At 40.7% G+C, this 13866-nt stretch overlaps 1 protein-coding gene across 1 annotated transcript in view; it reads right to left on the reverse strand.

Moving 5' to 3' along the window:
• Positions 1-13866, reverse strand: part of ARMH3 (armadillo like helical domain containing 3) — a 156488-nt gene that overhangs the window by 93628 nt on the left and 48994 nt on the right. The window contains exons 16-20 of the mRNA XM_081104370.1: positions 12073-12131; positions 8731-8796; positions 7474-7543; positions 6129-6189; positions 406-494 (exon numbers count right to left, since the gene is read on the reverse strand). Coding sequence (XP_080960496.1) covers positions 406-494; positions 6129-6189; positions 7474-7543; positions 8731-8796; positions 12073-12131 — 345 coding nt within the window. The remainder of the gene's footprint in view (positions 1-405; positions 495-6128; positions 6190-7473; positions 7544-8730; positions 8797-12072; positions 12132-13866) is intronic.

Raw genomic sequence — 13866 nt, forward strand, 5'->3', positions numbered from 1 at the left:
TCCCTATGACACTCCTCCTGAGATTACTCATTTTGAAGAAACACACAGAAGCCTCCCTATAGTCCATATGCTCCTACCAAATGGAATTGAGGAAGAATCCAAGTTTGTACTGACTACTCTCTCTTACTCAAAGGAAGAAGCACTGGAACTCAATAAATATTCAACTGTTTCTAACAGCTGACCAAAAAAAAAAACCACAGGGAGGAGAGGGAACAAGAGAATATGGAATAGATATGTGACATGCTCAGGTCTGGATTAGAACAAGGCTGAAATAACAAAAAATATAAATGAAAATAGAAGCATCCTAAACAAACTAAAAAAATTTTTTTTTAATCATCTTGTGCTCCAGCCTAAGAGCTCATAAAAGATACAGGAAAAGAGGAGGAATTAAAAACATAAAGTTACCTGACCAGAGCTCCCGCCAGGTGTAATGCAGGCGTACTCTACACTTCTTCTGGTAACAAAGTAGCTTATGTACTACCTGAATGCAGCGTCTGTAACAGAGAAAGAGAAAAACTGGGATAAGCCTAACAATATGGCGCAACTCACCAAAGACACCCTTTCTTTAGGGAGGCAACTTTGCTAAGGCCACTAAGATGCTGGATATGAATCTGTACACATGCAAAAGAAAGGAATGCCTACCTGCAGCCTTCCAGTGAATAAAACACCCCTCTGTTCCCTCCCCACATACACACTGCTTGCAATAATTCAAGTATCTTCAAGAGTAATATTAAAAATATTTTGCAAACCATAGAGAAATATAAATATAAATCAATATATAAATTAAAAAATTTTAATTCCTTTATTCTCTAAATAAACTGTATCAAAGATACTTACCAAGAAATAAAAATTATAATGTAAATCATCCTAATAGTTTCCAAATCATTTGTTCACCTTTAGAAATTGTGGTATGATCTCTACTGTATGATGCAGTTGTCACTAGCTACAGGATGCCCTTACTTGAGCCATGATTTAACTTAGGAATATACAAACTCTCCTATCAATTTTCCCATTAAATTGATAGTCATTAGGTACCTGGTGCTGAAAGCTTTGTTGCAGCCAGCAAGGGTGGCTGGATGCTGCCCGTCCATGACCACCCATGCACGGTACATTCCAAGATGCCAGCACTTCTCACATGGCCTGGTTGGAGACAGCCTGCCTGCACCTGGCTCTTTTGAGAATGCCTTCTCAACACTGAACCACCGTGGAGCAGCAGTGAGATACAAACTATGTCCCCCACCCCTGCTGCAACCTCCTTCTGGTTAAAGGCTATTGATATCCACTCCTACACTGTTCCTGCCTCTGCAGCTACCCAACACATGACATCATTAGCCTTGTGGTCTCAACTTACACTATTTACCAAGCAGAATAAAAATTTTAACACTGCTACTACCTTAAAATTATATACTGGCTGAATGACTCCAAATTTATTTCATGCATGTGTCAACACAAGTGTCAACACAAGACACTTCCAATTTAACCTGAAGTATTCTTATGAGGTCCGCTGAAGTCTCTACTTTCTTCTGGTGCCTACCCACAGATTTGGGGCTCTCTGACTTAGTATGAGTCCAAGTTTTCCATATAAGAGTAACTTAAAGGAGAGTTTATTCCTCAGAGACTATTTCCCCTCAGTCCCAAATCAGTGGGGATGGCAGCAAGAATCAAGGATTACAGCCAGGAGTGGAAACGGGTTGGGTTTTCCCATCTCTTTCTTTCTCGCTTCTTTTCTTTCTACCTTCCTTCCTCCCTCCTTCCCTCCCTCTCTCCCTTCTGACCTTCCTTTCTCTCTCTCTCTCTCTCTCTCTCTCTCTCTCTCTCTCTCTCTCTCTCTCTTTTTCTCTGTATAAGCGCCTTCTTCCATTATTATTTTATCTATAGCATTTATATACAGATGTGAAATTATTTTGTTTCTGACCCAGATCCTGGTTTTGAGTATTAAGTCTTTCTACACTCCATATTTCTTCATATCTCACCAGGAGGATTATAAACTTATCTGAAATGGTAGAAATTCATTTTGCTTTCAACTTCTCATTCTGCTGTATGCTGCTGAAAAGCAGTACATAATAATAAGTAGAGCAACAACCTGGCCTGATGCCCAGCTGGGAGCAGATAAGTTTACCTAAAAAGGACTTGATGCTCCAAATGGCAAAAACTGGAAAGAGGATTGGAAGAGGGAGGAAGATCTGAAAATATGCCCATAGGCAATAATGAAGAAAGTGAATTCAGCCTGAGGCTGGGACCTTCTGCCCAGCCTCTGTCAGCTTGATGCCTCATTATCTTCTCCATCTTCCCTAACCTTAGGACATTAAATTAGGGAGCAGATGGAAAAAAGCAACTGAGAAAGCAAGAGAATATAGAAAAAGTTAGGAACTAGAAGGTTAGGAGGGATCTAAAGTATTTAGTGTAGACCAGGTTCATTGGCTGGGATATGAAGGTTTGGGTAGACAGATACATACCTGTAACTCTGTACTGAACACACAATATTATTATGTCATCCCCATCTTCAATTGTTCCCCATCATCCACTTAATCTCAGGAAAAGTTTTTACTACTCTCCTATCCTACCTTCATGCACCCTACACTCCAATCATCCTGCCTTACTTTCGATTCTCCAAACATGCCATACTTCCAAGCCCTTGAACATATTGGTCCCTTGCTTGGTATGTCCCTCTCCCACTACCTCACATAGAAAACGCCTACTGTTTCTTTATGACTCAGGCCAAATGCAACAACCTCTGGATATCTTTTCTGATACCCCGGTCAGCATTAGTCACTCTCTGTTACTTATCACAGTATTGGTTAAGAGCACAGCCTCTGAGGTCACAGAGACTTGAGTTTGAATCTTAGTGATACAACTTAACTAGGTGTGCAACTATGATAGCCAGCCTGCAAGATGGCCCCAGTGGTCCCCACCTCCTGACATTCACATCTTTGTTTAGTCCTTTTCCACATTGTATCAGGGTGGGTCTGTGTGCCCAACAGAAATGGTATGTCATTTGAGATTGGGTTATAAAAGACACTATGGCTTCCATTCTAGGTGTCTCTCTCTCTCTCTCTCTCTCTCTCTCTCTCTCTCTCTCTCTCTCTCTCTCTCTCTCTCTCTCTCTCGGATTACTTGCTTTGGGGGAGGCCAGCTGCCATGTCAAACAACCCTATGGAGAGACCCAAGTGGCTTGCCAACAACCACGTGAGCTTGGACACACATTCTCTAGCCTAGTACTGCCTTAGATGCCTGCAGCCCCAGCTAACACTGTGATTGCAGTCTTGTGAGAACCCCTATGCTAACACTATCCAGCTAAACTGCTCCTATATTCCTTAACCACAGAAACTGAGATAATACATGTTTGTTTTAAACCACTAGGTTTTGTGGTAGTTTGTTACCTAGCAACAGATAACTAATACACCTGAGAAGGAATGGCAATAGCCTAGAATTTATAGTAAGAAAATTTGGGATCAAGTCTAGGCAATGGTGCTTAATAGCAGAATAAACCGAGGCAAAGCATTTCAAAGCCTGAGTTTCCTTACTTGGAAAACAAGGAAACTGAGGCCATAACAATATACTACAAACTAAACAGCATATCCTAAAAGCAGAGCATAAGATAATCAAGCTAGAATAAAGTCTCCAGCAAAAACAGTCTGATCCCTAAGCTAATGAGGTCCAGAGCTTCCATCGAAAATAAGCAGAGCCCAGCCGCAGTGGCTCCATGGCTGAGCATCAACCTATGAACCAAGATCTCTCGGTTCGATTCCCAGTCAGGACACACGCCCAGGTTGCGGGCTTGATCCCCAGTAGGGGTCGTGCAGGAGGCAGCTGATCAATGATTCTCTCTCATCACTGAGGTTTCTCTCTCTCCCTCTCCTTTCCTCGCTGAAGTCAATAAAAATGTTAAAAAAAATAAAATAAGCAGAAAACTCATCAGATACAGGTGTTTGTTTGTTTTGTTTTTTTTTAAAAAAGCCTTTCATCATCTTTGAATTAAAATAAAGGATCAGGCTAATTCTAAACACCCAAAAGATATGAAAAAAATGCAAACTATAGCCTACTTACCTAAAAGTAAAATTTGTATCATTATTTCAGACGTAGGACACCAAGACTATCTAGCTTACCAGCAGTCTTAAAAGCTGGAGGTCTACTCTGTCCCAAGCAAAATCTTTTATATTTCCTAGATCACAGGCCTGGCATTAAAATGAGGTACACTGAGCCTCCTTTCTGCACACCAAACTGCTCTCTCTTGCTCAAAAAAAAATGGAGGTACCAATTGTGTTGTCAGATGCTTTTTAAGGAAAAAAGATAATATACATATTTGGCATAGCAGTTCTTGGGCATTAAAGATAGAAAGACAGCCCTGGCCGAACTGCTCAGTTGGTTAGAGCATTGAACCTGTATTCCAAGGTTGCAGGTTCAATTCCCGGTCAGGGCCCATACAAGAATCAACCAATGATAAATATCAAAAAAGAAAAAAGAATCAACCAATGAATGCATAAATAAGTGGAACAACAAATCAATGTTTCTCTCCCTCTCCCCCTTTCTCTCTCTCTCCCTCTTCCTCTTTCTCTCTAAAATCAATAAACAAAATTAAAACAAAAAATAAAGCAGAAACAGCAAAGGAGAAAGAAAGACTTAAGGCTTAAACTTTACTAAAGTATTTTCAATTGCCTCTAGTTATACTGATTGTTAAGAATTGTGAGAGCCCTAACTAGTTTGGCTGAGTGATTAAAGCATCAGTCCACAGACAGAGGGGTCTTGGATTTGATTCCAAGTCAAGGGCGCACGTACCTGGGTTGCACATTCAAGCCTCAGCCTGGTCAGGGTGCGTTCGAGAGGCAACCAATCAATGTGTCTCTCTCACATCTCTCTCTCTCTCTCTCTCTCTCTTTCTTTTTCTCTCTCTCTCTCTCTCTCTCTCTCTCTCTCTCTCTCTCCCTCCCTCCCTCCCTCCCTCCCCCTCTCCCTCCCTTTCTTCCTCCCTCCTCCTCCCTCCCTTCCATTCTCTAAAAAAAAATTAATCCTCAGATGAGAATTAAAAAACAATAAAAAAATAATTGTGAGAGACAATCAGATCTCCTCAGGAGGCAGGAATCTCCTAGCTGGGCCAGTATATACATAATCTATCTAATTAACACAGTTCTGGCCAGGCTGCTAGGACAATGTAAAAAGGGACCAGAAGCTCTATCTCTCTGGCCTTTCTCTACCTCCTAACTGTTGCTGACCACTTTGATGCCAAAGCCCAGGGATGACTAAAAGGTCCAGTGGAATTCCATATCTTTGGATTAAAACAGCCACCCACGATCACTGCTTCAATGCATCAGCTCTATTCCTCATGCAATGTGCCTACAAGTGATAATGAAGATATGTGCAGAATCCAAATTGTGGTTATACTTTTTCCCCCTTCTGGAAAGATGTATATTATAAATCCAGGCTGTAAAATGCTCACCGACACTTCTCCACACACAAATTTGTTTTTCCTGAAGTATACACAGAAATTTTGTGACTACAAATGTTCTATCAATCAACTATAAAATAGATTTGCACACATTAAATAAACCACGGTCTCACTCATTTGTGGAATATGATGAACAACATAAACTGATGAACAAAAATAGATCCAGAGACACAGAAGCATCAAACAGACCATCAAACCTTAGAGCAGCGGTTCTCAACCTATGGGTCGCGACCTCTTTGGCGGTCAAACGACCCTTTCATAGGGGTCACCTAAGACCATCCTGCATATCAGATATTTACGATTCATAACAGTAGCAACATTACAGTTATGAAGTAGCAACGAAAATAATTTTATGGTTGGGTCACAACATGAGGAACTGTATTTAAAGGGCCAGAAGGTTGAGAACCACTGCCTTAGGGGGAGGGCAGGAGAGTGTGTGTGTGGGGGGGGGGGGTAAGAGATCAACCAAAGGATGTGTATGTATGCATATAAGCATAAACCAATGGACACAGACAGTAGGGGGTGAGGGCCTGTACTGGGGGGCGGGAGTGGGCTGGGAGAGGTTAATGGGGGGGGGGGGGGGAAGGAGACATATAAAGAATAAAGAATTCTTTCAACAATAAAGAATTTATTTTTTAAACAAACAAAAAAAAATTTTTTTTTTAAAAAAAACCATGGTACTTACACATAGAGATCCATGGGAAACTCCTTCATCATGTGTGTTACAATAAATTCTACCATCAGGTCTGAATAGGGAAAGGAGAAAAATTAAATCAATCAGAATTAAATTCATTCCTTGCCTTTGAGTTGGAAAAAAAAACATCTGAGTACACCTTGTACTCAAGCTGAGTGGCATCCACTAAGCACATTTTTATTCACATGAACTTAAATTTATTTTACATAAGGCACTTTGGCAACACTTTCACCACCTGCCACTTGTAAAGTAACAAGAAAATTACTTCACTCTCCTACTTCCAGAAGGATGCCTTGACCTGCCAATAAATTCGGATTCAAGGGAGAGTTCGCTGTACAGGTTTTTCATACCATGGTACTAATACAAAATGCCAGCAGGGAATCATATTCTGAGAACCCAGTGATGAGGTTAGCAGAGAGGAAATTATGGATCACATCCATGTAACCAGAGACTCAGCTCTAAAGCAATGTCTATCTCATGTCACTATCACGCTCAGTTTGACAGATATTGACTGAAAAGGTCCATAAGCCTTTGGATCAATAGAAGTTTATTATATAGTCTTAATCATTGTTTCTAAAGTCAAGTAGATTTAGGAACTAGGGCTTAATATTCAAATGAAGTGAGATTAAGAGTTCAGATCATTCCCCTGAGGAAAATGTAGCATTCTAACAAAATTATCTAAGATATAACTCTGTCAGACTCATCTCAGTTTAATTTACTCAGAGGAAGTTTTGCAGGCCTTGAACTTCAAGCCTCCTGGCCAGCTGACACATCAATTTGAACCAAGAAAGGGAGGGAATAATTGAAATCTTGATCAGGAATAAGGTATTTTACAAATGTAAATCATGTCTCAAGCTTAGACTTAGTCATTTATCTCCTTAGAAAAATCTTTTTCTTTGAACAAGAGCACCCTTTAATTAAGCACTTTATTCATTGAAATTGCTTTACCAAACTCAACAAAAAATATGGTTTCTTAGGCCAGGGAAGAAACATACCTAGTAAAAACTTCTCTGAGGAAGAAGTATATCAGCCAGGATCTATGCCTCATCTTATTTTTTTTTAATATATTTTATTGATTTTTTTACAGAGAGGGAGAGGGATAGAGAGTTCGAAACATCGATGAGAGAGAAACATCAATCAGCTGCCTCCTGCACACTCCCTACTGAGTATGTGCCCGCAACCAAGGTACATGCCCTTGCCCGGGATCAAACCTGGGACCCTTGAGTCTACAGGCCGACGCTCTATCCACTGAGCCAAACCGGTTAGGGCTATGCCTCATCTTAATCATAAAAACCTGTCACTGATTCAGAAAAATGCCAATTATGATGATACTCACCCAGGACTGCACATACTAAAGGACGGCAGGGAAGGTTCTTGTCCGCTGCCTTCTTCCTGTGTCGCATAGGCTTCAGACAAAAAAGAAATGAAATTAATAGGCATCTGAATTGACATCCAAATGGCTCATCACCATGGATTTCATGCCAATAACATCACAACTACAGAGATGCTATCTTTTCTAGTGGTGGGGGTGGGGCAGGGCAGGGAGGACTCAAATGCTACTCAGTTATCAATGCAAGCCTATGGTAAAAACACAGTTCACAGCAAAATAACAGTCCCAAAGGGTACTGGAGCATACTACACAATGGGAAAGCTGTTATTTTTTACTTTGATTTTACAAGTGACATTACTAACAAAAGAGGCATACTAATATTTTTCTTTGATAAAATAATAAAGGAAAAAAAGAGGACATAGTGACTGTGTAAAGGCAGCAACAGTGGCAGTTACAAAAAACAAAAGTAGTCTGGCCAGTATGGCTCAGTGGTTAAGCGTCAACCTATGAAATAGGAGCTCATGGTTCGATTCCTGGTCAAGGCACATGCCCAGGTTTCAGGCTAAATGCCCATAGGGGGCTTGCAGGAGGCAGCTGATCAGTGATTCTCATCATTGATGTTTCTGTTTCTCTCTCCCTTTTCCTTCCTCTCTCTGAAATCAATAAAAACGTATTTAAAAAAATATATATATTTTTTAAAAAAAGTAAGTTTCAGATATAAACTTCTATGTGACATTTTTTTAACATACCTCCAAGTTTTAGGAAATTTCCTGATCCTTCATATTATATTTCCCTCACTACTTAGATGAATAAACAAAAGCAGCATTTAGTTTTTGTTTTTTTCTTTGTGCCCTTGACCGGAATCGAACCCGGGACCCTTCCGTCTGCAGGCAGACGCTCTATCTACTGAGCCAAACCGGTCAGGGCAGCAGCACTTAGTCTTAACTAACCAAAGATCATACTACATTTTAAAAACAAAAGGCTTAGGCCCATCTGCTTGTTAAAATCTATGTTACTTATACATTCTAATACTACTACCATGGGTAATAATCCATCCTCTCTTGAGTCAAAAACAGCTCCATGACACACACAAAAATCCCGACAACAGGCATGGGTTTGTTCAGTAGCAGTCAAGCAAGAGCCCTTTAGCACAACATTCCACCCACATTTGTTGTAAGTAGGATCAAGTTCATCCACCCCAATCTTGCCAACACAAAAAAAATTTCCTCTAAGAAAAAATAAGAAGCAAAAAGTCATACCTACCATTTTATGTAAGTTTACTCGAAAATTCATGTTGTCATCATGCAAAAATGCATTGGCATACTGATCCTAATAAAAATAAAAAATACAGAGACAAAGTAAGGAATGAGAGCCATACTTCAGTTTGTAATCTATCACACTTCCTACAAATCCTTGGTCTTTAAGAACTACTTTCAAGGACCAATTGGAGAGCTAACAGCATGAACCTAGAGCCTTTATGACTCAGGGGTCCTCAAACTTTTTAAACAGGGGGACAGTTCACTGTCCCTCAGACTGTTGGAGGGCCGGACTATAGTTTTAAAAAAAACTATGAACAAATTCCTATGCACACTGCACATAACTTATTTTGAAGTAAAAAAACAAATGTTTTTGGCGGGCCGCATGTGGCCCGCGGGCCGTAGTTTGAGGACCCCTGCTATGTCAAACCCTACTTAAGCCATGAGATTTTATTATGGAGTAATTCTCAGTATGTCTCTAACTGGACCAAAAACACTAAGCAAATTACACACAATAAAAATTAAGGTACAGGGACTTGAAGCAAATGCTGAGAAGAATCTGTTTTCCTATTCTCTCTTCCTTCCCATCTGCCCAAGGAGCCTGCTCTGTTTGTGACAGCTTGAAGGTTTCCATAGGGGCTGCAGGAGGATCTACAACTGAGAAGAAAGGTCTGCATCCACTGGGAACCGGTTTGGCATAGCAGAAGAAAACTGCTACACAGGCAGCATGGCAGTAGGCAAGACCCTGTCTATCTCTGGCTTCACCAAAGACTGATGGGAAATCAAAAACATCTCACCATGGATCAGTAATAAACATCCATTGGCCCTTTCCCAACACCTTAGTTAAAGATCTGACATGCCTGCCGAAACCGGTTTGGCTCAGTGGATAAGAGCGTCGGCCTGCGGACTGAAAGGTCCCAGGTTCGATTCCAGTCAAGGGCATGTACCTTGGTTGTGGGCACATCCCCAGTGGAGATGTGCAGGAGGCAGCTGATTGATGTTTCTCTCTCATCGATGTTTCTAACTCTCTATCTCTCTCCCTTCCTCTCTGTAAAAAATCAATAAAATATATTTTTTTAAAAAAAGATCTGACATGCCTATAGACGAGCCGTGGGCAAACTACGGCCCGCGGGCCGGATTTGGCCCATTTGAAATGAATAAAACTCAAAAAAAAAAAGACCGTACCCTTTTATGTAATGATGTTTACTTTGAATTTATATTAGTTCACACAAACACTCCATCCATGCTTTTGTTCCGGCCCTCCGGTCCAGTTTAAGAACCCATTGTGGCCCTTGAGTCAAAAAGTTTGCCCACCCCTGCTATAGACTAATTACTAAGAACTGTTACAATTTGTGAAAAACAACTCCTTTAAAGATTTTCTTAGGTCATAACCGGTTTGGCTCAGTGGATAGAGCGTGGGCCTGTGGACTGAAAGGTCCCAGGTTCGATTCCGGATAAGGGCATGTATCTTGGTTGCGGGCACATCTCCAGTAGGGAGTGTGCAGGAGGCAGCTGATTGATGTTTCTCTCTCACCGATGTTTCTAACTCTACCTCTCACTTCCTCTCTGTAAAAAATCAATAAAATATATTAAAAAAAAAAAAAAGATTTTCTTAGAACCAGCCAGCTCGGTGGTTGAGCATCAACCTATGAACTAGCAGGTCACAGCTTGATTCCCAATCAGGGCACATGACCTTTTGGGCTTGATCCCCCATGGGAACTGTGCAGGAGGCAGCTGATCAATGATTCTCATCATTGATGTTTCTATCTCTCTCTCCCTCTCCCTTCCTCTCTGAAGTCAATAAAAATGTTTTAAAATATATTTTATTGATTTTTTTTTTTTTTTTTTTTTTTTTTTTTTTACAGAGAGGAAGGGAGAGGGAGAAGGATAGAGAGTTAGAAACATCGATGAGAGAGAAACATCAATTCAGCTGTTTCCTGCACATTCCCTACTGGGGATGTGCCTGAAACCAAGGTACATGCCCTTGACCGGAATCAAACCTGGGACCCTTCAATCCGCAGGCCGATGCTCTATCCACTGAGCCAAACCGGTTAGGGCAATAAAAATATTTTTTAAATATTTTCTTAGAAAGATTTTTGAGAAGCAATTACACAGGCCCACTGCTAATCAGCAGCTCTTCTATAACAAGCTATCCCTAACCTAGTGAAAAGGTCATCTTTTTTTTTTTTTAATATATTTTATTGATTTTTTACAGAGAGAAAGGGAGAGAGATAGAGAGTCAGAAACATCGATGAGAGAGAAACATCAATCAGGTGCCTCCTGCACATCTCACACTGGGGATGTGCCCGCAACCCAGGTACATGCCCTTGACCGGAATCGAACCTGGGACCTTTCAGTCTGCAGGCCGACGCTCTATCCACTGAGCCAAACCGGTTTCGGCGAAAAGGTCATCTTTTCACAGAGAACGTAAAAAGGGGAAGACTGAGAGAGATCTCTCTCTATTCCACATAGACCACCTTTAATGATTTAATGAAGGGGGAGGTTGAAGCTACAAATTTAGCTCTAAAATTGACTCAAGTTCTGCTAGACCTGTGTTGCCACCAAGATCCAGGGTGAGTTCAGGACTAATTAATCCAAGCAAAAGTACCTCCTTACAAAGCAAAAGCACCTCTTCTTTAACTCCTCAGAATCTTGTTCACCAAACTGCACTCAGCCCAACTTCACTCACTTTCCATTGCCTTCTTTGGTTTTTCCCTCCACCTTCCCCCACAGAAACCTGAGCTCCTTTTTTCATTTTGTGAAGTGGCAAAGACCCGATCTGAGGAGCTTCAAAGAGGCAGGATTATATTTTCTAAAGAGGGTTAGGTCTCTCAAACTATTAAGAGCTAGAATCTGCCCTGGTCTGTTGCTCAATGGTTAGAGAGTCGGCGCTCAGACTGAAAGATCAAGGGATCGATTCCCGGTCAAGGGCATGTACTTTGGTTGCAGGTTCAATCCCTTGCCCTGGTCAGGATGCAAGCAAGAGGCAACCAATCAATGTGTCTCTTTCACATCAATGTTTCTCTCTCTCCTCTACCCCTTCTACTCTCTCTTAAAAACAAAAATAGTAATAAGAGCTAGAATCTTCCAGTTCTCAATTATAGCATGTCATAATTCATGCAGTAAATATTAACTGAGATGTGCCAGACACTGAGAATAGACTGGTGAGGGAGACATAATACCTGCTATCAGAGCTTACATTCTAGCAGGAGGAGACAGACAATAAAAAAGGGGCATATTTTCTCTCCCAAGCTTTAGGACCCTAAAAATCAGGAACTGTGTGAGAAAGGCAGAAAAAGATAGCACTTTGTAAGAAATGAGCTAATACCAGAAGATAGATGAAACCTACCTCTGCAATACATGTGAGGATAATCAGGCAGAGTTTGCCGCTATGAAGCCGGTGCTCATCTGTAAAATAAAAATAAAACCTTCTCTCTAAACCATCCATACCATGTTTCTGTTTAGAAGAGAATAAAGATGTGTATCATCAAAAAGAACATTCATTCTTTCTTTCCCCACAAAAATTCATGAATTCATGAATCAAGGTTCTACTAAAGTAATTCTTGCTTTTCTTCTATTCTGGAGCAGAATTCCCCCAGATTTTTTTTCCTTAAATATTCTTGGTAGTATGATGGACAGCTAACTACCTTCTGAGAGCCATCTAATTACTGTAATGGTTCTCCTGTCATGGCCAAAATCACGGCCATGTCCTTAGCTTTCATATCAGCCCTTTGCTTCTCAATAGTCAGGCCCATTCCCTTTCCAACACTTCCTCATCCACTAGCCATTAGCAACACCATCTATACCCACCTAACTATTCATAGCAAATTGGCAGTGGAATCAGAAAGAACTAATTGGAGATCAGGGTCAAGCCCATGCTTCTCCTTGCACTGTGCACATTATTTACAAACAGGAAAGCTGTGAACTGGATCATTTTTCTTCCTGCCAAAGTCATTCACTTTATATACTTACTTAGTACCTACTACATAGCAGGCAGTGCACTGGGCACTGACCAAAACCAAGGACCCCGGTCTCCCAGAACTCACATTCTAGTTATTAAAAAAAGAGACCAACATTGAGAGTAGGGCTCTAAGCCCTACTCAGGACCAAGAAAGAGCTACTCCATCCCCTCCAATTACCAGAACCATCAAAGCTTATTTACTTTCAAGGATCTTTGTGGGTGAGGGGGTGAAATGGAGGTAAGAAGAGGTGCACACCAACTTATCCAAAATAGACAAATGGCTTATGATGTTTCAGATTAGCTCTGCTAGGACACAGATTGAAGTTCACTCTGGAGAGGAGGTCTATTAACAGATTACAGTGCTACTGTAAAGTGAGCTAACATACTTACCCTAACATTAACCTGCTACTTCCTCAAAAATGGAATCTATCAACTAAAACCTGACAATTAAAAAGCATAATGGAGGTTGTAGTCCAGAAATACACCTACCTCTCCTCGGAGTTAGGCGGTACAAAAAGAGTAACGGTGACACTCCCCAGCTGACATTCCCCATAGCTTACACCAGAGCCCCAGGCAGGGAAAGAGAAGTGCCCCTGCCACGCAAACCTAGATTCATGACACTCTTCTACCTCTACCTCTGGCCACGGAGTTTCTCTGGCATTATTCTCCCTTCCCCCAAAATCTGATGAGCAACTCTCATAGGAAAGCCTACGGCTACTACTCCACTTTTAAAAATAATGTTTCTGAAATGCAAAAATAAGGCATATTTTATTATGAACATTTTTTAATTCAGAAAAGGACAATAAAAACTAAGCTTAATCATACCACCCAGATGTCATATCTGTTAAAATTTTGGTGAATCAACTTGCAGTCCATGTATAGATATACATGTATTTTTAAGTATTTTTGCCTAATGTCTATTTTAAAGATTAAGCAGATTCTCCTTTAAAGTGACACTACTCAAGTCAGAAGAACCTCAGGGGGAAAAAAGACTTTGAAAGCAGAGCCAAATCAAGGGAGAGATAAACACAAAATTCTGGAGAATTGAGAGGAAAGGAATAACTGAGAGGAAAGGAGACACACAGGTAGCTCCCATGTCATTAATAATTGCTTAAGTTGGGTGGTAGGTTCACATATGTTCACTTTATTATTATACATTATAACGTATGCTATTTATATACT

The sequence above is a fragment of the Myotis nattereri genome (genome assembly GCF_964212035.1).
Source record: "Myotis nattereri genome assembly, chromosome: 13".
NCBI classification, from domain to species: Eukaryota; Metazoa; Chordata; class Mammalia; order Chiroptera; family Vespertilionidae; genus Myotis; species Myotis nattereri.